Here is a 25,182-nt window from a genome sequence, read left to right on the forward strand (position 1 = left end):
AGGATAGGGGATAAGATGTCAGATTGCCGAGGTCCCGCTGCTGGGGACCCCCGGGATCTCCGCTGTGGCACCCCGCTATCAATACTGCCATAGCAAACGCATTCCGTTCGTAATGACGGGCAGTACAGGGGCCGGAGCATCGTTACGTCACTGCCCCGCCCCCTTGTGATGTCACGATCCGCCCCCTCAATACAAGTCTATGGGAGGGGGCGTGGCGGCCATCCCATAGACTTGCATTAAGGGGGCGTGCCTCGACATCACGATTGGGCAGAGCAGTGACGTCATGATGCTCCGGCCCCTGTATCGCCAGTCATTACGCACCGAGCGAGTGTGCTCTGTGCAGTAATGATAGCGGGGTGCCGCAGCAGAGATCCCGCGGGTCCCCAGCAGCGGGACCTCGGCGATCTGACATCTTATCCCCTATCCTTTGGATAGGGGATAAGATGTCTAGGGGCGGAGTACCCCTTTAAGTCACTGACTGACTTCTCTGGCAGCAGTTTATATCTCTAAGATCATAAGGGTTTGTTTGGCACTTTAAATCTAATATGCCCAACCATTCTTTCCCCTGACATCATCCATCAGATGAAAGTCAAGAGGTCCCTATACAAAGTCCCCTGGCCAACTTTATGCTAAGGCTTCTTTCACACTGCTGTTGCGCCCCGCCAAACTCTTTTTTTTTTTAGTTTGATGGACAAAATTTTGACAGGGCGCAACAGGCAACAGCGGGTACTGATGGATCCCATTATAGTCAATGGGGTCCGTTGGGCAGCGCTGTTTTTAAGCGGGGGTAGCGGGAGAAAGAGATGGCACAAGCTGTGTTTTTTCTCCTGCTATTTTCCCCGGGGGCCCCGATGGCCGTCACACTGCCGTTTGACAACGGTAGTGTGAAAAGGGCCTAATATGTATTAAGACCTTAAAGAGATTGACCAGAATGGATGGTATGGAAGGATGATAGATATTGTTTAAGGGAAGACCATTAGAAATGTTTTGCTATGTGTCCAATTCCATACTATTATTTACAGTACTAGGCAATACTATGCTAAACCAGCTAGTATGTACGGTTTACTAGGTTTAGTCTAATTATTTACCGATTTGTCATTCTACCATAATATTCTAAAATTGTTGTTTATTTTTGGATTGAAAAGTGAACATAAACACCTTTTTTTTTATATTTCCTTAAGTTACCAATGTCACTATGTACATTAGAGCCTCATAAAAGATAAATGCTTTGAAACTAAACAGAGCAGAAAGTGACACATTGATTTTAAAACGAAGGACTTAAAGTTCACTCTCATTACTTTATTAAAGTCTTTAACATTTCATGAAAGATCATTAATGAATTATCTGTTTACATCTTAGGCCTTTTTAATCAAATGTCAACATCTTTTTGGGGTCTCGGCTCATTAGACATGTTTCCACTAGCTCTGGCATGACAGGAAGAAAACCTTTGCAGTTAGTGATGTATTTTATTTTTTTTTTAAGAAGAAAACTTGCTAGTCATTTGAAAAGAAATTTACTTAAAAGCCATTCTAATTAAAGATTTCTAGCCCCCTTCCCCCCAAATATTTTACACTTCCTCTCTAATGTCTGTTCAAAAAGTACAGTTGATTGCTTTCTTCTAAATATCAATTTTAATTAATAGTGATGGTATTAAACTTCAAGAATATTGTATCAAAGGGTTGTTGACGGACACATTCATATTTATGTGTTCCATAAAACACATATTTGACTAAACACACATTTTGGCTGCTAGAGAAGCCTTTAGATACCCTTTTATTCTTTTCATGTGTGGGCTTTAATGTATGAATGCAGATATGTGGTTTATCATCCTTCCATATTGTTTCTAGTATAACATAACTTTTCATTCAGGATTTCTTACGGATCATTTCTAGCAGGCTGTACAATAATATTAAGCTATCGGGAATTCTGTAATGTTGATGGTTTACCAAGGAGGGAAAGTTAGTTATATTGGGTAATGAAAATACTAGGTGACAACCAGCCTAGTTGCCATTACAGCCCTCAGATGTTTTTACCCAGCTTTCCTACTTATAAATGGTAAAAATGCCAAACTGTGTACCAGTACAGATGAGGAGATGAATCATTGCATAACCTGACAGAAGGACAGAAAGAGAGCGGAGATAACTGGCTGATATCTGATGTCTAGGACAGCTGAAATTGCGCTGATCAGCAATAACAATAAAACATGGGAAGTAAATATCATTATGTTCTTACAATGGCATATGCGAAGAGGTGAGATATATTAGGCAGCAAGTGCGTTGGAAACATAAAAAATGGTTGAATGTAAGGATCTGAACAATTTTGACAAAGCCAATGCCTATGAGTAGTAAAAGCTAGCCTGTCTGGTCTAATTCCACAGAAGGGAAAATTGCTAAAAAAGTTAATAAGTGTCAGATCACACAATGCAATGCAGGATGCTGTTTATGGGGCTGCACAGCCTCAGGCCAACCAAAGTGCCACTGCCAAGGTCCACAAAGGCAATATAAAGCTATGGGTCATGTTCTGCTGAGAAATCTTGGTTCCTAGTATTGATATGAAAGTCACTTTGACCTGTACCAGCTACCTAAACATTGCTGCCAACCATGTAAACATAATCTTATGGCAACAGTATTCCCTGATGGCTGTGGTCTCATTTGCCATGATAATGTGCCCTTCCACACTGCAAAAAATACAAAAAAAAAATAGGTTTGAGGAACATGACAAAGAGTTCAGAGTGTGGCATTGGCTATTGCCACCTTTAAAAACCATTTTCATTTATTGTTGCTTTGTACTTATAACAGTGCAGAAACATTTTCTCCATTGGTCTTTATTAAAACCTTTGCTGTTTCTTTACTACAGCCTCTACAGTTTACTGTGTGAGCTCTGCTTTCTTTTAACACTTGTTAACATACTACATGAATCTCCCTTGCAAACTATCCGGCAGTTGCCCTCTTTTCTATAACTTATCCCTGATCTTAGGGGATAAGTTATAGATCACGAGGCATCCAACTGCTGGGACCCCCCTACGATCTCCTGTATGGGGCCCCAGCAGTCCTCAGGAAGGGGGCATGTCCGTCCCCAGCATTAAGCGGCGGCCGACCCCCCCCCATAAATCCCATTGAGATACATAGAGGGGGCATGTCAGTGTTATGCAGGGATGGAACACTCCTTTCATGTGGACTGCCAGGGCCCCATACAGGAGATCGTGGGGGGTCCCAGCGGTCGGAGCCCCCGTGAGCTATAACTTCTCCCCTATCCTTCAGATAGGTGATAAGTTATTTTCCATTACAGTATTCCTTTAAGGTGCTATCCAGATACACTTATTGATGGTCTATGCTCTAGCCATTAATATGTGATCGGTGGATGCCAACAAACAGCATCCCCACTGATTAGCTGATCAGCAGAGCCATTGTGATTATATCTAGACTGTGAATGAAGCTGGAAGCAGGTGGGCCCCATTCTCGGTGTTGTACTGCAGCTAAGCTATCAGATATTGATGACCTATCCCAAGGACAGACCATCAGTATGTGTAACTGGAAACCCCATTCAAGAACTAAGGTCTGAAGGGTAGAACAGTTTGTGAAAGACTAATCCACGCCATGATAAATCATCATATTATAACATTAAGAATATGTTACAAAGTCTTTCAGCTAAATGTTTCTGCTTATTTTCAGGTATATTTTTCACATTTGTGGTGGTGATGCATGTCATCTGGGTTCAGAGCGTATCGGATGTAAGAAGCTACCAGGACATGAAACAAGAGGATTGCCCAGGTTACACTGTGGACATTCGCTATGGCTGGTCCTTCATGCTGGCACCATTTGGAATATTTTTTTCTTTGTTGGCAGGAATGCTGTTTCTCTTAGTGGGGCATACTATTGTGGTCCACACAAAATAACCTAGTCAAGTCAAGGCTTTTTCAAAGTTTTAGCTGTAAAACTCTTTGCAGTTTATCTTTTATACAACCATTCTCACGTCTGGAAGTTCATTTCCAGAAGTTTTTATGTACATTTGTCACTAGGTACTGTACTTTGTTTAGTCACTTATAACTTTATTTGTTGTCTAAGACCAAATATCTCAGTAGTTAAAGGGTCATGAACATATTATATAAGTAACAGAGTATAGTATTGAAATGTGTTGAAAACGTTTTAGTGAAAGAGAAGGGGATGTAATTTAATCCTCTCATATGCTGCTTGTTTTCATCCCAACGTCCACATAGATGTACTTTTCAGTGCTTAAAATAGAATACATTTGTTCACTTGGTTTCAATGCCAGCAGTCATGATTCACACATATAGTGGCCAGATTGACCCGAGAATTTTTTTTCGGTGCACATTCTTGATAATAGAAGTTTAATAAATAACAGTACATGTTATAAAATACATATCTCACTCTATATATATTATCTTGTATTTTTTGTACATTTTGAAGTTTCATTTACATGAAATATTTATGCTTAGTAGTAGCACTCACAATAATGGCAAATACGGTAGGTACACAAGTGGTAGTAAAATAGATGAAGGTATACTAATTATTACACTTACCAAGTATATTATTAATGTGTAGTACACTTTACTGTAGGCTTCTTTCACAATGACTCAATGCAGTGATAGTGGGACAAGCATATGATGCATACAGTATTTATCGTGATTAGCTATCATGTGTCGCCTTTTGTAATACATGCTTAATGCAGGTTAGAAAAGGCTGAATGTCTAAACCTGGGTTACAACAGAATGGGCATCAAGTTTTGGGGAAAATGTGCAACCAACCAGATTAGGTGTTAAATTATAAATAAGGAAAACTAAAGCAGAACCCTATTAAATGCTGTTGTCATCAAGGCCTCATTGTCTCTAAGCAAAGAGAAATGGGCAAAATAGTATACATATCAGACAGGTAGCCTATGAAGCTTCTATGGGTCCCTTAAAGAGAGGTGGACTAGCCTTGTAGGTGCCCATTCCCTTATTGGATGTCACTGTGTTACTCTCACCACAGTGGATCTGCATTGTGATTAAACAAGTAGATTGAGAATTGGCTCAGTTGTCATCAATAGAGCTTGGAGGTCCCCTCAGTTATGGTTGACAGAATTCTGAACCATAAATGAAGGAGGGGGTAAAACACTAGATTTATTTCTACTATACTGCCCTTTATCATCGCTATATATAAAACATTCTCACGGACAAGTAAGATGTACAATGTTGCCCTTGTAGGTACTGGTTCTCATTGAAGGGATCCACCTGGGGAATGCTGACTACAGGCAAATGTGGACTATGTAAATTAGCTCTCTTTTATAAGTAAGGAAGTTCATCTCTGTAGTGAATAACAACTGTCTCTCTAGCTACCTATAGGGGGCACTAGAGAGGAGAGTTAATCTTGAGTCACAACATCCAAATGGTTTTTACCTTGCTAAATTATTGAAACTTGCTACTTCTACAACGTCTAGACTTAACACCCTGCGGTTAGTTCAGAGGAATTTGCTTGCTTTTCTTTGCATGGGTAAGTTTGCAAACTATATAAATTAAACTTTTTAGATTTGCTTTAATACCATTTAATCCTTGTAACCCTCTGCAAATACACCATTATGAATCGATTTTTACTCTGATAGAGGAAAATGTACTAAACAGTAGGATGCAAATGAGTGAAAAAGCAGACACAAATTAGCTTTTCATATTTTTGTGTTAAAATCCCCCATATAGGGACTTTACATATTAAATGCCTTTCTGTTTACCACAGATACATACATATTATTGTTTTGGCATTTGGCGTTATTTGTTTTACAATGTATCACTACATAGGTTCATATACTATTTATTCGTAAAGACAATGTATAAGCAAGATTGCAGATGAACGGTGACTGTCACGATTCGGCAGGCTGGAGGTGGATCATCTGTGCCAGAGAGGGATTGGCGTGGACCGTGTCGGTGGACCGGTATTCACCAGAGCCCGCCGCAAAGTGGGATGGTCTTGCAGCGGTGGTAGCAACCAGGTCGTATCCACCGGCAACGGCTCAACCTCTCTGACTGCTGAGATAAGCGCGGTACAAGGGAGTAGACAATAGCAGGGGAGTGCACAGGTGAAGGTACTGATTAAAACCTCATGCGCCAATCAGTGGCGCACCGGCCCCTTAAATCGCAAAGACCCGGCGCGCGCGCGCCCTAAGGAGCGGGGCCGCGCGCGCCGGGACAGCACAGACGGGGAACGGGTCTGGTAAGCGAGTCGGGATGCGCATCGCGAGCGGGCGCGTCCCGCATCGCGAATCGCATCCCGACTGGGAACATTATCGCAGCGCACCCGGTCGGCAGGTCTGACTGGGGCGCTGCGAATAGGAGAACGCTGTGAGCGCTCCGGGGAGGAGCGGGGACCCAGAGCGCTCGGCGTAACAGTGACTAGGACTTTTTTGTTCATGAGATGTCCTACTAACACTAGAAGTGATTATACATGGAGTGCTAGTCTGCTGCATTGTTAGAAAGGACATTTTATTTTACTTCAAATGATATCACTTCTTAAACCAGTTTTGTCACCACACTTTTCTAAACTTGATATGTTGATATTTTTATTCCTGAGCTTATCTAGAATGTTGTCAGTCAGGATAGTGAGGGTGGGCAAGGGGAGTTCACCATTCATAAATACCGTGGCTCAAACCACAGGCACATACAACTGACACAGTGTGGAAATGACCTTGTAAATGCTTGTGCAAACAGATTCCTTTTAATAGAAAGATTCAGACGGAACGACAATCTGCAGCAGATTACATCGACTTCAATGGAGTCTGCTGCAGATTTTCTGACATAAAAATTCTGCTGCAATAAATCCACTGCGGAAAACCTGTCACAGCTTAAATCCACAGAAGATCATGATGAGTGAGCATATGCTAAGGTTAAGGTCACATGAGGTGAATTCACTGCCTATTTTCCACACAGAACGTTCGGTGTGGAAAATCGGCAGTGTTTACAACTGGAGTAAAGTGCAATAATAAAAAAAAAAATGGGGAGAAAAAAATTATTGTGGATTTTCCCCATTGACTCTGATGAGGAAGTTGAAATCTGCAAAAAATCTGCAGGTATTGTGGATTTGAAGTACCTGTTTTTTTTTTTATCATATTTTTTTCATAGTCAGCAACAGCAAATGCATTGAAAATGAATGTCAAATCTTACATGATGTTTGCTACCCCTTATAGTAAGACTAAGTTCACACTACAGAATCTCTGCCTGGAAATATTCCAGGCAGACACTTCATCTGCTGCGGGTGCAAACAAAATCCTTCAGCGCTAGGACTATTCACATTATAGTTCATTAGCGGCATGATCCTTCCTTTGGCAGATATCTGCACAGACTGCATTGCTGTCAATGGTGGCGGCCTGAGCCGCCACCATTGACAGCAATGCAGTCTGTGCAGATATCTGCCAAAAGAAGGATCATGCCGCTAATGTACCACAATGTGAATAGTGCAGCAGAATCCCTTTGAAAATAATGGAAGGTTACTGCCACAGAATTTCCATGCAAAATATTTGAGCAGAATTCCGCTTGGCAATTTTGTAGTGTGAATAAAGCCCAAATGCTATGTTTTTACTCTGCGTTTTTACTCTTACGCAGTGTTTGGCTGTATCCTAAAGGTTTTACCTGTAAAAAACACATTGGCAAAAACTTCATAGAGAAAATGTTGGAAGTCACTTTTTGTAAATGTGGGTGCAGTGCCAATGGGCCGCTTGTCTGAATGGAATCACTTAACATTTACTAAAATCTCTTTATAGGGTACCCTCAAAGTCTCATTCTGGCTCAAAAAAAGGCATGTGCTATATGCATTTAGACGAGACTATATAGTGCCCCAAATAGAGTTTGAAGAAGCAATCCAGTGTGTAGAAGTGGCAACTAGTTTTTTTCCCCTCTTTGATTGTGATAGATTCTATTAAGGCTGTGTTCACACATGTAGTTTTACAGTGTTTTCCATGTCTTCCTTTTTTTCTGAAATCATGTCAAAACATTGACTTATTTTATTATAATGATTCAAATCATGGTAAAATGCATTGTTTTTACTATGATTTGCATACTTTCAGATTTTCCTATTTCATGTATCGATAACTCGCAGTCATCCGCTGTGAAGTCCACTTCCATTCACTACAATAGGTCCGCAGGCAAACCTGTCACTATTGCAGATTTTTCATGTCCCGTTGAATTGAATGATAATAAAACTTGCAGCAGATTTTCTGCCATGTGAACATAGCCTAATAGGGTAGTCAAAATCCCCAGCAAATCCACCCCTTATTCATAGCAAATCCATGACGTGTGACTATAACCCAAAGTTCATTCTGATTGTAAAAGTCTCTGCAATTTCCAACAGGTAATATTGCAGTCGTTCCCAACGCAATTGTTCTCCTGTCCATTGTAATTGGTGCTGGATTTTGTTCACATTGAGTTGGTATTGTCAGAAGAATTGATAAGAACATGAAGCATTTATTGAAATCACAGAAAAATGAGTTTACAGCAGTGAAAATACTTGTCACCGTGTACCACTCTGAGCCATAAACGACAGCATAGCAGATTATTTAATAGAATGCTAAGCATAGTAAAGTGCCAGAAGCTGTTTTACTTAATGGAAAATTCCAAACTGGCCATACAAAATGATTCATGTTCCATTGTAATTATCTCCCCCTTCAATACACCACAAAGTCATGTTTTAGCTAAACCTTTTTGTTTAAAGAATATAAAACATAGTCGCTAAATGCAAAGAAGGCTTTATGCTGATTTTTAGGTACCTTGGCACAGATGTGGGAAAACTGTCTTAAAGAAAAACTGACTTGGTTGCCTTAAGCACAGATTTTAAGAGCACTAATAGAAATTGAAGCTGTTCTGAAATTATTTGCTATGGACATCATATATGAATTACACATACTCTGTAGGTCTTAAATAATTTGTCATGCTATATATAGTTTTGTATCCTCCAACTCCTATTGGAAATTCACAGCGCAATTGGGATGTAAATTCAGATGAAATGCAGAAAGTACTCCGTGTGTTCTTTAAACTATTTATTGTAACACAACAACACATTTCCAGGTTGATCCAACCTCTTCATCAGGCAAAGCTTGATGAAGAGGTCGGACCGACCTGGAAACGCGTTGCTGTGTTACAAAATATAGTTAAAGAAACACGCAGAGTACTTTCTGCATTTTATCTGAATTTACATCCCAATTGCGCTGTGAATTTCCAATAGGAGTTGAAGGATACAGATTTATATGGTTCGTCTATGAGACGGGGAAAAAGCTGAATCCATTTGTTATTTGCTGTGCCTGGAATCGCACATCGCTATCCGATAAGCTTCCATTGCTCTATTGAGTGGCTAGGGGTAAAGGAGTCCTGCACTGTGGAGCGCTTCTTTGGTTTTATTTTATGCTATCTATAGTTTTATTCTACAGAGCAATAATGAATGCTATTACATTTACGGTGATGTAACAAATATTTGGATTGCAGAAAGATTTTTTTTTACGTACCGTATTGTTGCAGTGGATGTTACGTATACTATAATGAATAATAAACTATTTTTTTGTCTCTACATTTTCCAGAGCCTCACATCTATATCCAAACGCAAATCAGCATAACATGTCAAGTAGGAGCTGCCACATATTAAAAGGACACTCAGATCAACATAGCTGTCTATTTTCTTCATAGAAATCTTGTAGTAAGAGAGAAAAAAAATATATATATAATAATAACAATAATAAAAAAAAAATAATATATATATATATATATATATATATATATATATATATATATATAAAAATATATATATATAAAGGAAAATCTCAACCTGGAGAAACAAAATGGCTGGTTCTTGCCAAGCCTGTCATTTTGTCACTCATTGTCAGATGAGTCTTAAGCAATCTATTTATGTAATGCTATTTTTTATATTTTTGTTCAGAACTTTATGTTTGGACAGAAGAGAAGAACGGTATTGAGAGAACAGGAGAGAAAGATGGGGGTAAGGGTGAGGGTAGGCCTTTTCTTAGGCACATATAAGCAGAGATTTTGGGTCAGGACAGGTTCAGGTGAAGTCCGTTATTAAAGGGGTATTTCAGGCCAAAAATGTTTTTATATATCAACTGGCTCCGGAAAGTTACACAGATTTGTGAATTACTTCTATTAAAAAATATTAATCCTTCCAATAGTTATTAGCTTCTGAAGTTGAGTTGTTGTTTTCTGTCTAACTGCTTTCTGATAACTCACGTCCCAGGAGCTGTGCAGCTCCTATGGGGATATTTTCCCATCATGCACAGCTCCCGGGACGTGACATCATCATTGAGCAGTTAGACAGAAAACTTCAGAAGCTAATAACTATTGGAAGGATTAAGATTTTTTAATAGAAGTAATTTACAAATCTGTTTAACTTTCTGGAGCCAGTTGATATATAAAAAAAAGTTTTTGCCTGGAATACCCCTTTAAGTAAAGGGGGGAATTCATCATTGGTTTTATCCTTTTTTGTGTTAAAAAAAAGTTGCAATATTGGCCCTGATTTACTAAGAGTGGAGCATAATTTTCGTTGTGGGTTTCTATTTCTGACAGGTATTTTTTCACAGTATTTACTAAGGTTTCCCTACATTTTGCACTGTTCCCTACATTTTGCTTTTTTATACACATGCTCTGAGCTGCGGGGTTTTCCAGAGCTCAAATCCACTACATTTTCTGTGAAATCATTTGTAATTATGTTGGGAATTTTTATAAAATATCAGGGACACACCCCATTTTCAGTGTTCATGCCCCTTTTCCCGACAGCCATGCCCCTTTTTCGGGTTATCTAAGTAAAATGTTTTTTGTTTTTTTTAATCAATTTTGGCGCAAATTCTGGTGCAGACACCATTTGTAGTGCAATCCATCAGAATTTGGCGCACAACCCAGTAAACCGTTTCAGGTTTACAATAGTAAATCAGGGCCATTGTGTGGAACGGGTGACTTGTGCAATAATTTAGACTTTTCATTTAGACTCTTTCAAGAAAACAACTTGAATGCAGTGTAGCATTGTTAGCATTGTCAGTGATTTTTCAACTTCAACTTTTTTTTAAATTGTTGCAAATATTTTGCGCAAACACCTACATTTTTGCACAGTATCATACCAGCACGTAACAACACTTTCAAACTTACCTAAATCTACACTATTTAGCCATTTAAGAAAAACAATAGAAGTACACATGCCATACAACCAGACAAATGGAGATAAAATAAACTCGATTAACAGACAATTATAAAGGGAGTCTATTACACTCAGGGGGGATTTGTCCAAAAATAAAAGAATAAAAGAATCAATAAACAAAACCAAAGACAGTGATATAAATCTCCAGTTTGTTCTCCACACTTGATGCACTCTACTCTCTAGAATATTACCCAATAAAATCACAAAGTACAATTTATAGACATATCCTCCAATATGAGATTTCTAGAATAGAGTATACTGTACATGCAATAACATGATATACAGTGCTTTTGGAATGTTTTCAGACCATTTCACTTTTTTCACATTTTGTTTTGCTGCGGCCTTTTGCAAAAAAAAAAAAAACCACAATTTTTGCTGTTGATAACAGTTGATTTTGTCAACTACCTGGACCAGGATTTTGCAATAAGGACCTATTAAGTGACCAGTTTTCTAAAAAGGGGCTAATCTCTTAGATACATAATGATGACATTTGTTCTTACTTCTTGACAGCAAGACTACGTTCACACTCTGTTCACACCCTACAACCGGTGTCATGTGACAGCTATTTCACAGTGTCATGGCTTTTACTATAAATAGACGGATGGTGCTAACGCAAGCAAATTTTCAAAAATTTTCTAAATTATATTTCATTTGTGAACCTAGACTTCACATTAGATGTCAACTAGACAACATTATTGAGCAGTATTCTTTGGATCTGAATCTAGCTTATTATTTTAAACATTTATTTAGGACTTCTTAGTGCTGTCTTGTTTGTGCCGCTTAACAATGTTTTTCATTGAGAAACTTTTAACTAAATTGAATAGTTGAGTCACTTTCCTGTCTCACTTGTCTCACAAGAGGGTTCGCTGTTATGATTCTTTAATACTTTGACAGCTCTGAACAGTGCTGAGTTGAGGATTTTACCCAAATACTATTATAGCTGTCTGATTATGTGCATTGCCATCAAAAATAGAAATTCATTTTAGCTAATTAGTAACGTATGTATTTAAATGTTGTCCTAATAAGTCCCATTACGTGCATAAGGAGGCTTGTGGTAATGTTATAATTGTGCCCAGAAAACACCAGCAAGAAGTTATGCTCAACTGTCTGATCCCTCACTCCCACCCCTATGGTGCTCCTCCCCTGCTGACCAGCACTTCCTGCTAAACATTTTTTTTAACATGGAGGAAATGTCCAATATTGCTAGTGATTGTAATATGTCTACTTATTTTTAAGCTACCCCAAGCACATAACTCCAAAGTTTGTGGTGCTGGACAACCTTAAGAATGGCTGCTTAAAGGGGTAGTCCACAGCAAAAAACTGTCTGATTACGAGGGGGGGGGGGGGGGTACAACCAATGGGACCCTGTCTCACCCGGTGATTGGCCTGTTACTCCTGTTTTCTCCAAAGGTGTGGGCCAGAGTTCTGAGGAATGGTCTGTTACTCCTGCTTTTCTACCAGGGTGGGGGCCAGAGTGCTCAGGAGTTTAGTAAGTTCAGTGCAAGAGCTAGCCCCATACCAGAAACCCTATACCCGCTATTAGACACTTATCCCTTATCCTGTGTATAGTAGAAAAATTTCATTCCCCGGACTACCACTTTAAATGCTATTTTTTTTTTTTTTAAATGCTGTTTCATACAACCAATAAAGTCTTTGGGAAGATTTATCAAAACCTGTCCAGGGGAAAATTTGCTGAGTTTCCCATAGCAACCAATCAGATTGCTTCTTTCATTTTTTAGAGGCCTTTTCAAAAATGAAAGAAGCAATCTGATTGGTTGCTATTGGCAACTCAGCAACTTTTCCTCTGAACAGGTTTTGATAAATCTCCCCCTGTGTCTTTAATGGGTTAAGATCCTTCTTGAATTCCACTGATACAGGTGAAAGGCAACTGTGATGGAAATGTCTGTCAAATTAATGAAAATAAGCTATCAGGTTGATGGATATAGCTGAGATTTGACTGGCATTACTAACATAATAAAGCTATCTGCTATGAAAATATGTGAACTTTTAATTCTTGTCAATGAATTAAATATGGGGCATCCAAATGCAATTTTGGTTGTCCCCTGTAAAACATAAACAATTGAGGCACAGAATTAGAAAAAAAGCTACTCTGTTTGATCGCTTGTAAAATTATCAGTGGGTTACTCCACGTTTGCCCTGTAGGTGTCACACTTGCATGATAAAATGCCTTTGAATACGGCTCAGAGTGATGGGTTTTGAACCATAAACTATGGATATTCTTTCTCTGAATAGACATCAGTAGAGTCATAAAATAACACGGCTTTAACATTTCAGAACTTTTTACCATTACTAATTTTGATGCATATGTAATTTTACTTCCCATTTGCACATAAAGCAGGAAGGTTCGTTGCACATAGCTCTTTAAAGTGTTCGGAGTAAATTAAAAGAAATAGATTGAGTGTTTTAGATCCTATATATATGATCATTCATCTTATAAAATCCAATTTCCAAACAGTTAAGTCATCTAAAGCTTTGTTAGAATCGTTTCTTCCAAATCATATTCCTTTGTTAAAGCCATATCACTTTTGTTTATGATTCTATGATCTGTATTTAAAACATAGTAGAACAGGCAGAGATGACTTTGAAGCTTTCTGAAAGGAAACGTAGGTAAAATCCTGTTCATTTATTATAATAAGGATACAAACAATATTTAAAACGTACATCCAGTAATGGCAATTACAAGTCCCTAAGACTCGCATGGGACTCCAGCAAATTCCATAAATTGAACACCTATATTCTCACACAAGTCTCAGGCTCTGACGGCTCAGGTTGCGGTGCAGATTTTTTTTAACATATATCCCTCTGCCCGAGCCATCACCTGATGTACATTTAAAGGGGTACTCCGCTGTAGACATCTTATCCCTTATCCAAAGGATATAGTATAAGATGTCTAATCACGGCACTCCTGCCTCTGGTGACCCTTGCGATCTCCGCAGCGACACCCCTGTTATTCGGTGCATGGAGCGAACTTCGCTCTGTGGAAGATGACTGCCGTTCCCAGTCGCCACACCCTCTCCATTCATGTCTATAGGAGGAGGAGTGATGGCTATGTACTAGCCGTCACACCTCCTCCACATGAATGGAGGGGCGTGGCATGATGGCAGGAATGCGGAAGCTGCAAGCTTCCGTGTTCTGGACGCCGATGCTGCTGGCCCAGAGAACGCGGGGGTCCCTTGGATCCTTCGGATAGGGGATAAGATGTTTTCAGCGGAGTACCCCTTTAAGCATGTGCCTGTATTTATTTGCAAAGTGGTTTACTAAGCAATAATAACCTTACATTAGGACAGTGTTTTCCAAACAGCATGTCTCCAGCTGTTGCCAAACTACAACTTTCAGCAAGCCCAGACAGCCAACAGCTGCCGAGGCCCCGTTCAGGAGATTGTGGCGGGTCTAAGCGGTCGGACCCCCTGCGATCTATATCTTATCCCCTATCCTTTGGATAGGGGATTAGTAATGAGCGGCAGGGGCCATATTTGAATTCGCAATGTTTAGCAAATATATATGGACGAATATTCGCTATGTTCGCTCCCTTTTTTTTCCATTCGAAAATTCATAATGACATTCGCATAGTGTGCATGCGTGATTATATCTTTCACCTAAAATAAGCAAGGGATCAGTGTCCCCTGGAAGTGCCGATATTCGCGAATATTTGCATATTCGCATATACAAAATATTCACGCTCTACACCGATTCACACAGTAAATAATATTGGAGCCTTCATTGGACCACAAGCTGGAAGCAGGAGGGAAAGATCACTTTTTTTTTTTTTTTTTTACACAGTACACATCATTGTTGTGATGTGTACTGTGAAGAAAAAAAAATGAATATTCTTCATTACGATTATATATCACTATATTAAAAATATTCGCAAAATGCGAAGTGCAGATATTCGCAGTAAAAATTCACATTTTGAATATTCGCGCTCAACACTATAGGGGATAAGTTATATTTCACTGCACCACTCCTTTAACCGCAGTCGACTAGTGGTGTAGTACAATTCAAAAACTATCCTGTTGAGGACATGCCAAACTCCACTGTGCTCAAATTGAAAATGTATCTTCTTTATTATTTAAAATTTGACAAACATTCAAGACTATGTGGGGAATTTATCAATGCTTTAAAGGGGTTAGCCAGGTTTTATTAACTTCTCGCTATTGTGCTTGTGATGCCAACTTATGTCTTAAGTGCTTTACTTGCCTTACATGTGTGGGGTTGATCGATCCTTTTTTTATGGGCCCCCTAGGCTCAGTATTTCTCCGGTCTCTGAATGACTGTTGTTTCAAGCATTTTCCAGGATCCTGTTCTGTTTGAGACAACAGCTGATCACAGGGGGCTTGGCTTCTTCTTGTCTTCCCTGACAAACAAGCCCACTGATGACATGTGCGGTCCAGCTGTACGAACGTCCCTGTGAGAAATGCTGAACCTGGGGGGGACCATCAAATCACAAAAAAGGAGTCAATCCACCCCACATATTTAAGGCAAGAAATGTACTTAAAGGGGTACTCTTATACTGCATCCAAAGGATAGGGGATAAGAAGTCTGATTGCGGGGGTCCCGCCGCTGGGAACCCCCACGTCTCTCATGCAGCATCCTGTGTCATCTGCTGCACGGAGCGAACTTTGTTCCATGCCTGATGACGAGTGTTACAGGGGAACGAATATCGTGATGTCACGGCCCCGCCCACTCATGACATGACAGCCCGCCCCCTCAATGCACGTCTATGGAAGGTGGTGGTGGGGGGGGGGCATGACATCATAATACTCCGTCCCCTGTATCGCCCATCATCAGGCACAGAGTGGAGTTCACTCCGTACAGCAGATGACGCAGGGTGCTGCAAGAGAGATCGCGGGGGTTCCCAGTGGCGGACCCCCACCATCATACATCCGATCACCTATCCTTTGGGGATAGGATGTCTAGGGGAGGCGTACCCCTTTAACCCTTTAAGGACCAAGCCAATTTTCACCTTAAGGACCAGAGCGTTTTTTGCACATCTGACCACTGTCACTTTAAGCATTAATAACTCTGGGTCTGCTTTTACTAATGAATTTGATTCAGAGACAATTTTTTTCGTGACATATTCTGCTTTAACATAGTGGTAAACTTTTGCCGATCCTTGCATAATTTCATGGTGAAAAATTCCAAAATGTCATGAGAAATTTGAAAATTTAGCATTTTTCTAACTTTGAAGCTCTCTGTTTGTAAGGAAAATATACATATCAAATAAATTATATATTGATTCACATATAAAATATGTCTATTTGCTTGCATCATAAAGTTGACATCTTTTTACTTTTGGAAAACATCAGAGGGCTTGAAAGTTCAGCAGCAATTTTCTAATTTTTCACAACATTTTCAAAATCTGAATTTTTCAGGGACCAGTTCAGTTTTGACGTGGATCTGAAGGGCCTTCACATTAGAAATACCCCATAAATGTTATTTTTTTACAAGGGGTAATAGGAGAAAATGCCCCCCAAAATTTGTAACCCCATCTCTTCTGAGTATGGAAATACCCCATGTGTGGACATTAAGTGCACTGTGGGCGCACTACAATGCTCAGAAGTGGAGGGGTCTAATTTGGCTTTTGGAAAGCAGATTTTGCTGAAATGTTTTTTTTGCGGGGCATGGCACAATTAGGAAGCCCCTATGGTGCCAGAACAGCAAAAAAAAAAAACTACTATTTTTGAAACTATACCCCTAAAGGAATGTAACAAGGGGTACAGTGAGCCTTAACACCCACAGGTGTTTGATGACTTTTCGTTAAAGTCAGATGTGTAAATAAAAAATAAATGTTTTCACTAAAATGCATTTTTCCCCCCCCAAATTTACCATTTGTATGGAAATATCCCATGTGTGGATGTAAAGTGCTCTGCGGGCGAACTATAATGCTCAGAAGAGAAGGAACACCATTGGGCTGTTGGAGAGAGAATTTGGCTGGAATTCAAGACGGGGGCCATGTGCATTTACAAAGCCCCCATTGTGCCAGAACATTTGACCCCCCCCACATGTTACCCTATTTCGGAAACTACACCCCACGCAAAATGTAACAATGGGTGAACATTTACACCCCACTGGTGTTTGACAGATGTTTGGAACAGTGGGCTGTGCATATAAAAAATAAAATGTTTCATTTGCACAGCCCACTGTTCCAAAATTTGTCAGACACCAGTGGGGAGTAAATGCTCACTGTACCCCTTATTATATTCGGTGAAAGGTGTAGTTACAAAAATGGGGTCACATGTGGGAGGGGGGTTCCACTGTTCTGGTACCATGGGGGCTTTTTAAATGCACATGGCCTTTAATTCCAGCCAAATTCTCTCTCCAAAACCCAATGGCGCTCCTTCTCTTCTGAGCCCTGTAGTGCGCCAGCAGAGCACTTTACGTCTGCACATGGGGTATTTTTTTACTCAGAAGAAATGGTGTTACAAATTTTGGGAGGCTTTTTTCCTATTATCCCTTGTGAAAATGAAAAATTTGGGATAACACCAGCATTTTAGTGAAAAAATAAAAAAAAATTCATTTTCATTTCCAACTTTAACGATAATTTTCTTCAAACACCTGTGGGGTGTTTAGGCTCACTATACCCCTTGTTATGTTCCGTGAGGGGTGTAGTTTCCAAAATGGGTCTCATGTGGGAGTTTTTTATTGTGTTTATGTCAGAACCGCTGTAACGATCAGCTACCCCTGTGCAAATCACCTCAAATATACATAGTGCGCTCTCACTCCTGTGCTTTGTTGTGTGCCCGCAGAGCATTTTACGCCCACATATGGGGTATTTCCGTACTCAGGAGAGATTGCGTTACAAGTTTTGTTGGTCTTCTTTTCCTTTTACCTCTTACTGAAAAGTATGGGGCAACACCAGCATGTTAGTGTAAAAAAATTATTTTTTTACACTAACATGCTGGTGTAGACCCCAACTTCACCTTTTCATAAGGGGTGAAAGGAGAAAAAGCCCCCCAAAATTTGTTAGGCAATTTCTCCCGAGTACGGAGATACCCCACATGTGACCCTAAACTGTTGTCTTGAAATACAACAGGGCTCCGAAGTGAGAGAGCCCATTTGAGGCCTAAATTAGGGATTTGCATAGGGGTGGCCATAGGGGTATTCTACGCCAGTGATTCCCAAACAGAGTGCCTCCAGCTGTCAATGACTGTCCGGCATTACTGGGAGTTGTTGTTTTGCAACAGCTGAACAGCTGGAGGCTCTGTTTTGGAAACACTGCCGTACCAGACGTTTTCATTTTTATTGAGGGGGGGGGGGGGGGGGGGGGGGAAGTAACTGTGTATATGTAGTGTTTTTTACTTTTTATTTTGTCTTAGTGTAGTGTAGTGTTTTTAGGGCACATTCACACGGGTTCACAGCGAGTTTTCCGCTAGGAGTTTAAGCTTCAGCGGAAAATTGGCAAACCTCCAGCTGTTGGAAAACTACAACTCCCAGCATGCCCTGGAGGCACACTGGTTGCAAAACACTGAGGGTTTGTTACTTAACTCAGTGTTTTGCAACCAGTGTGCCTCCAGCTGTTGCAAAACTACAACTCCCAGCATGTACAGTCTGTCAATGCATTCTGGGAGTTGTAGTTTTGCAACAGCTGGATGCACACTGGGTGCGAAACACTGATTTCGCTAACAAACTCTGTGTTTCACAGCCAGTGTGCCTTCAGCTGTTGCAAAACTACAACTGTCAGCATGCACTGACAGCCGAAGGGCATGCTGAGCGTCACAGTTTGGCAACAGCTGGAAGCACACTACTACAGTTCCCAGCATGCCCTTTGGCTGTCCATGCATGGTGGGACTTGTAGTTATGCAACAACTGGAGGCACAATTTTTTATAACTCCCAGCATGCCCAGACAGCCAGTTGTACCTCCAGCTGTTGTAAAACTACAACTCCCAGCATGCCCTTTGGCATGCTGGGAGTTGTTGCTAGGCAACAGCAGGAGGCAAACAGCACTTACCTCCTGCTGTTAGATCCCTCCGCCGATGACCGCCGGGACCGCCACCGCTGGGGACCACGCCACTGCTGGGGACTGCCGCTGCTCGGGACCACCGCCACACTGGACCCTGGGTAAGCCTCTCCACACCTCCCACCAATGATCACCTCCTTCCTCCACTGCCCATGCTCCGCCAATGCCGCCCAGCAGGATGGGTGATCGGTCCGGCCGACTAATCACGCCGATCATGAGGTGGCATGCCTGGCGAGCGGTGGGACCAGAATTCCCTTGGGCGTCCTTAAGTACTAGGGTGTCAGGGCGTACCTGGTGAGCTGGTACTTAACGCACCAGGACATACATTTACACCCTATGCATAACCGCGAGCATCGGAGCGATGCTCGGGTTATGCGCCGCAGGTCCCGGCTGCTGATAGCAGCCAGGGACCCGCCGGTTATGGCGGACATCTGCGCGATCAACCTCTCAGATACTGTGATCAATGCAGATCACGGCATCGGCAGCATCGCGGTCACTAAAATGGATGATCGGATCTCCCTCAGCGCTGCCGTGGCGATCCGATCATCCAGAATGGCAGATGGAGGTCCCCTCACCTTCTTCAACTGTCTTCCATGGGTCTTCTGCTCTGGTCTGCGATCGAGCAGACCAGAGCAGAAGACGACCGATAATACTGATCAGTGCTATGTCCTATGCATAGCACTGAACAGTATTAGCAATCGAATATTTGCTATAAATAGTCCCCTATGGTACTATGGTGACTATTAAAGTGTAAAACTAAAATAAAAAAAAAGAAGTAAAAAAAAAAGAAGTAAAAAAAATTTGAACCCCCCACAATAAAAACGTAAATTGTCCAATTTTCCCTATTTCACCCCCAAAAAGTGTTAACAACATATTTTATTTACATATATGGTATCGCCACATGCGTAAATATCCGAACTATTAAAATAAAATGTTAATGATACCGTACGGTGAACGGCGTGAACGTAAAAAAAAAAAAAACGCTGCTTTTTTATAACATTTTATTCCCAAAAAATTCAAAAAAATGTATTAAACGTTTTATATAAGCAAATATGGTATCAATAAAAATAACAGATCACAGCGCAAAAAATGAGCCCTCCTACCGCTGCTTATACGGAAAAATGGGGATTTTAAACGTACTTATTTGGTTAAAAAGTTAGCGATTTTTTTTAGTGCAACAGTAATAGAAAAGTATGTTATCATGGGTATCATTTTAATCGTTTTGAATAAAGAAAACATGTCATTTTTACCTTAAAGTGTACGGCGTGAAAACTAAACCTTCCAAAATGTGCAAAATTGCGGTTTTCTTTTTAATTTCCCCCTGTGTGGTTCTGGGATTTTTGCTCACCGTTCTTATGATCATTTTGACACCACGGGGTGAGATCTTGCGTGGAGCCCCAGATCAAGGGAGATTATCAGTGGTCTTGTATGTCTTCCATTTTCTAATTATTGCTCCCACGGTAGATTTCTTCACATCAAGCTGCTTGCCTATTGCAGATTCAGTCTTCCCAGCTTGGTGCAGGTCTACAATTTTGTTTCTGGTGTCCTTCAACAGCTCTTTGGTCTTGGCCATAGTGGAGTTTAGAGTGTGACTGTTTGAGGTTGTGGACAGATGTCTTTTATATTGATAGCAAGTTCAATCAGGTGCCATTAATACAGGTAACCAGTGGAGGACAGAGGAGATTCTTAAAGATGAAGTTACAGGCCTGTGAGAGCCAGAAATCATGCTTGTTTGTAGGTGACCAAATACTTATTTTACCTAGGAATTTACTTATTAATTCATTAGAAATCCAACAATATGATTTCCTGTGCTCTTTCCTCCCATTCTGTCTCTCATAGTTGAAGTGTACCTATGATGAAAATTACAGGCCTCTCTCATCTTTTTAAGTGGGAGAACTTGCACAATTGGTGGCTGACTAAATCCTTTTTTCCCCCACTGTATCTGGAGGACAGCCAAACCTTATCACCGGCAGAGAAGGACGGAGGAGGTCTTCTTTTCTTATCTGCCTGGACTTTCACACGTGAGGTGGCTTGAGACAGAGAATGTCGAGTCTGTTGCCAAATGGAAGAGAAGTCTCGAACAACTTCATCAACAGCTTTCACCCCAGAGGAGACTGGAATAGGAAGAGGAAAATGAGGATGATGACCAAAAACAACATAGAATGGAGAAGTCCTTGTAGACTCAGAATCCTTAAGAGTGTAGAAAAATTCTGCCCAAGGTAGAAGGTCGACCCAATCGTCCTGTCGGGCTAAAACAAAATGACAGAGATAACTTTCCAGGATTTGATTTACCCTCTCCATTTGACCATTGGACTGAGGGTGGTAGGCAGAGGAAAAGTCCAGATTGATGTCAAGTCGGAGAGCACGCCAGAATTTGGAAACAAACTGCACTCCACGATCCGAGACGATATGATTCGGAAGGCCATGAAGAAGAAAACCATGTTGAAGAAAGTGCTTTGCTAGCTGTGGAGCAGATGGAAGGCCTGGAAGCGGAATGAAATGAGCCATTTTGGAAAATCGATCTACCACCACCCAGATGACCATGTTATTACAGAAAGGTGGCAGATTGGTAATAAAATCCATAGCTATGTGACACCAGGGAGTTTCCGGGATGGGCAAAGGGTGTAAGAGTCCTGCAGGTCTCTGCCGAGGAGTTTTGTCATGGATACAGGTAACGCAAGAATGGACAAAATCTGTGACATTGCGTTCAAGGTGCAGCCACCACTAATGCCGGTGCATTGCCATAGAATGAGAGTTGGCATAGAATGAGATGCTCCGCCTCCATCACATTCTATTGGCTCACATATTTAACCGTCACGCATCGACGCGCACAGCAGTCTCAGTTTGGCTATCACAGGGAGAGGATCTCCTCTCCATGTGATAGCCGAAGCTGCACGGAGCCATCCGAAGGCAAATCTCATTCTATTGCAATGCATACAGACTGCGCACGGCCAGGTCAACTGAGCACGCGCAATACTAACTTTAGCCCTACGCTATTTGCGTAGTGCTGTGCCTGCGCAGTACTACTTTACCTGCGCTGGATGCTCTACTGTATGTTTCCCGCTCCCTGAGAGTTAACAGGGGACGGGGAGTAGAGCTGCGGGCGTGGGGTGTAGTAAGCGCTCACGGGGAGGAACGCTGATGACAACGCTATCGGGCATAGGGGTCCCGATGGCGCTGTCGATCGATAGTGCTGGCGGGAAGCACGCTGACAGCGCTATCGGGCATAGGGATCCCGATAGCGCTGTGGATCTATCGCGCTCGCGGGGAGGCACGCTGATGACAGCGCTAACGGGCATAGGGATCCCGATAGCGCTGTAGATCTATAAAACACTACATGTAATAAAAGAGTAAATGTATGAGCCGTATGAGCTGAGTAAATGTATGAACTTCTGTGGCCCGATTGAATCGGTCCACAGAGCCCATGTGAGCTCCGTGCAGCTTCAGCTGAATCGGGCCACAGAGGCCATGAGAGCTCCGTGCAGCTCCGTGCAGCTACAGCTATCACAGGGAGAGGAGATCCTCTCCCTGTGATAGCCAAACTGAGACTGCTGTGCGCGTCGATTAAATATGTCACGTGACAAATGTGAGCCAATAGGATGTGATGGAGGCGGAGCATCTCATTCTATGGCAAATCTCATTCTATGGCAATGCATCGGGAGATTAGTTGAATAGTCTTTCATATTCCAGGGTGACCAGCCAACAAAGAAAAATGTCCCCAATTCAAGTCTTTATGTCTCAGTTTAACAGGCACAAAGGTTTTCCCTGGAGGAACTTGCTGAAGATTGGCAGGAGCTGCAGAGATCAATCGCTCTGGAGGAATAATATGCCTAGGCATGGAGTCCAATCCTACGACATCAGAGGACCTGGAAAGAGCATCAGCTCTGACGTTTTTGTTAGCAGGACGAAAATGAATGAAGAAATTAAATCTGGAAAAGAAAAGAGACCATCTAGCCTGGCGAGGGTTCAATCGCTGAGCAGACTGGAGATATAGGAGATTTATATGATCTGAATAGATACTGACTGAATGAGAAGAACCTTCCAATAAATGTCTCAAGGCTAGCAAGGAGCTAGTTCTCGATCTCCAATGGAATAGTTCTCTGTAGGCGAGAAAGTCTCAGAAAAGAAAACACAGGTTACAATCTTGCCCTTGGAGTTTTTCTGGGAAAGAACAGCACCAGCTCCTACGGATGAAGCATTTACCTCCAAAAGCAAAGGGTTTCTCAGGATCAGGTCTTGAAAGCATGGGAGCAGAGGCAAATGAAGTCTTTAAGCGAGTGAAGGCCTCTTCGGCGTCCGGAGGCCAGGCCTTGGGGTTAGAGTTCTTCTTAGTGAGAGCCACAATCGGAACAACCAAAGGAAGAGAAATGTGGGATGAACTGACGATGATAACTGGCAAATCCCAGAAAGCATTGAATAGCCTGAAAACCGTAGGGCAAGGCCAATCCAATACGGCAGTCAGTTTGGAAGCCTTGATGAGAAACAATGTAACCGAGAAACAGAAGACAAGATCTCTTGAATAGGCATTTCTCCAGTTTGGCATAAAGATGATTCTCCCTGAGGCACTGAAGAACCAGACGGACATGTGAGCGATGCTTCTCCAAGTTGGGTGAGAAGATCAAGATGATATCAAGATATACGACAACACAGGTGTAGAGAAGATCTCGGAAGATATCATTGACAAATTCTTGAAAGACAGCTGGGGCATTACAGAGACCGAAAGGCATCACAAGATACTCAAAATGTTAATCTCGGGTATTAAAGGCCGTCTTCCATTCGTCTCCCTCGCATATACGAATAAGATTACAGTATATGCAAATCGACTTTGAGAAGACGTTGGCACCCCATAGACGATCAAAAAGTTCAGAGATCAGAGGAATAGCGATTTTTGATCGTGATCTTGTTAAGACCCCTGTAGTCAATACATGGGCGGAGAGAACCATCCTTCCCCACAAAGAAAAAACCTGCTCCAGTAGGAGAGGAGGACTTTCAGATAAATCCCTTTGGAGGTTCTCTTGGATATATTTTGCCATGGCTTGTGTCTCAGGAACAGATAATGGATAGATTCTTCCTCGAGGAGGCGTGGTTACCAGGCTGTAAGTCAATGGGGCAGTCGTAGAGACGATGTGGTGGAAGAGTCTCGGCCTGCTTTTTGCAGAATACACCTAAATAGTCTTGATAAGGAAGAGGCAGACCTGGAATAGGAGGTGGTGAAGAGATAGTTTTAGGCTGGATTGGCACAAGACAGTGATTTAGGCAAAACTGTCCCCAGCGTGTGATTTCACCAGATTTCCAGTCGAGTGGCGGAGAATGATGTTGAAGCCATGGAAGACCGAGAAGAAGCTCCAAATTACAATGTGGAAGCACATAGGACTCAATTTTTTCCTTATGCAAGACTCCTACTTGCATGACGAGTTCTGTGCAGAATAGCACCTTACAGTCTAGGTTTTGTCCATTAACAGAGGTAATATTCATGGGCTTAGGAAGGCGAGTCACAGAAAGACGATGTTTATGGATTCACGGCAGGTGGTGGATCCTTTGGGCCTGTGTGGATGGAGACGTGAGCCGTGCCAGGGAGCAGACTCTAAGGTGCCGCTGGTTTTCACCAGAGCCCACCGCAAAGTGGGATGGTCTTGTTATGGCAGACGGCACCCAGGTCGCTACCCCTGGCACGACTCGTCCACACAGGTAGCTGGGGGGGTGGCGTGGCACAGAAGGTGACCGGCAAGATGTGGCACGATGGCAGACGGACAAGGCAGGAATACAGATACAGGATAGAACGGGAAAAAGGGACAGGTGTACAGAAGCTGAGACACATGACTAAGCAATGGCAATGGGACTTCACAATGACAAAGACCACCAAAGATCCGGCAGGGAAACCAGGGAGGAGCAGATACTTATGGACCAGGGGACAGGTGCAGGCACTTTAATTAATTGGGTACTGGCCCTTTAAGAGTAAGAGCTCCAGCTCGCGCGCACCCTAGAAGGCGAAGGCATGCATGCCGGGGCTGCAGGGACACCAGGAAGCAGAC

General features: G+C 41.8%; 1 protein-coding gene across 4 annotated transcripts in view; it reads left to right on the plus strand.

Annotated features, from left to right (window-relative positions):
* TMEM182 (transmembrane protein 182) overlaps positions 1-5,474 on the plus strand; it is a 33,174-nt gene extending 27,700 nt beyond the window's left edge. For all 4 annotated transcript variants that reach the window (XM_056556103.1, XM_056556101.1, XM_056556102.1 and 1 more), the window contains exon 5: positions 3,672-5,474. In XM_056556103.1, coding sequence (XP_056412078.1) covers positions 3,672-3,895 — 224 coding nt within the window. In that variant the 3' untranslated portion in view covers positions 3,896-5,474. The remainder of the gene's footprint in view (positions 1-3,671) is intronic.
* Positions 5,475-25,182: the final 19,708 nt, after the last annotated feature.

This window comes from Hyla sarda, chromosome 2, assembly GCF_029499605.1.
Source record: "Hyla sarda isolate aHylSar1 chromosome 2, aHylSar1.hap1, whole genome shotgun sequence".
NCBI lineage: Eukaryota > Metazoa > Chordata > Amphibia > Anura > Hylidae > Hyla > Hyla sarda.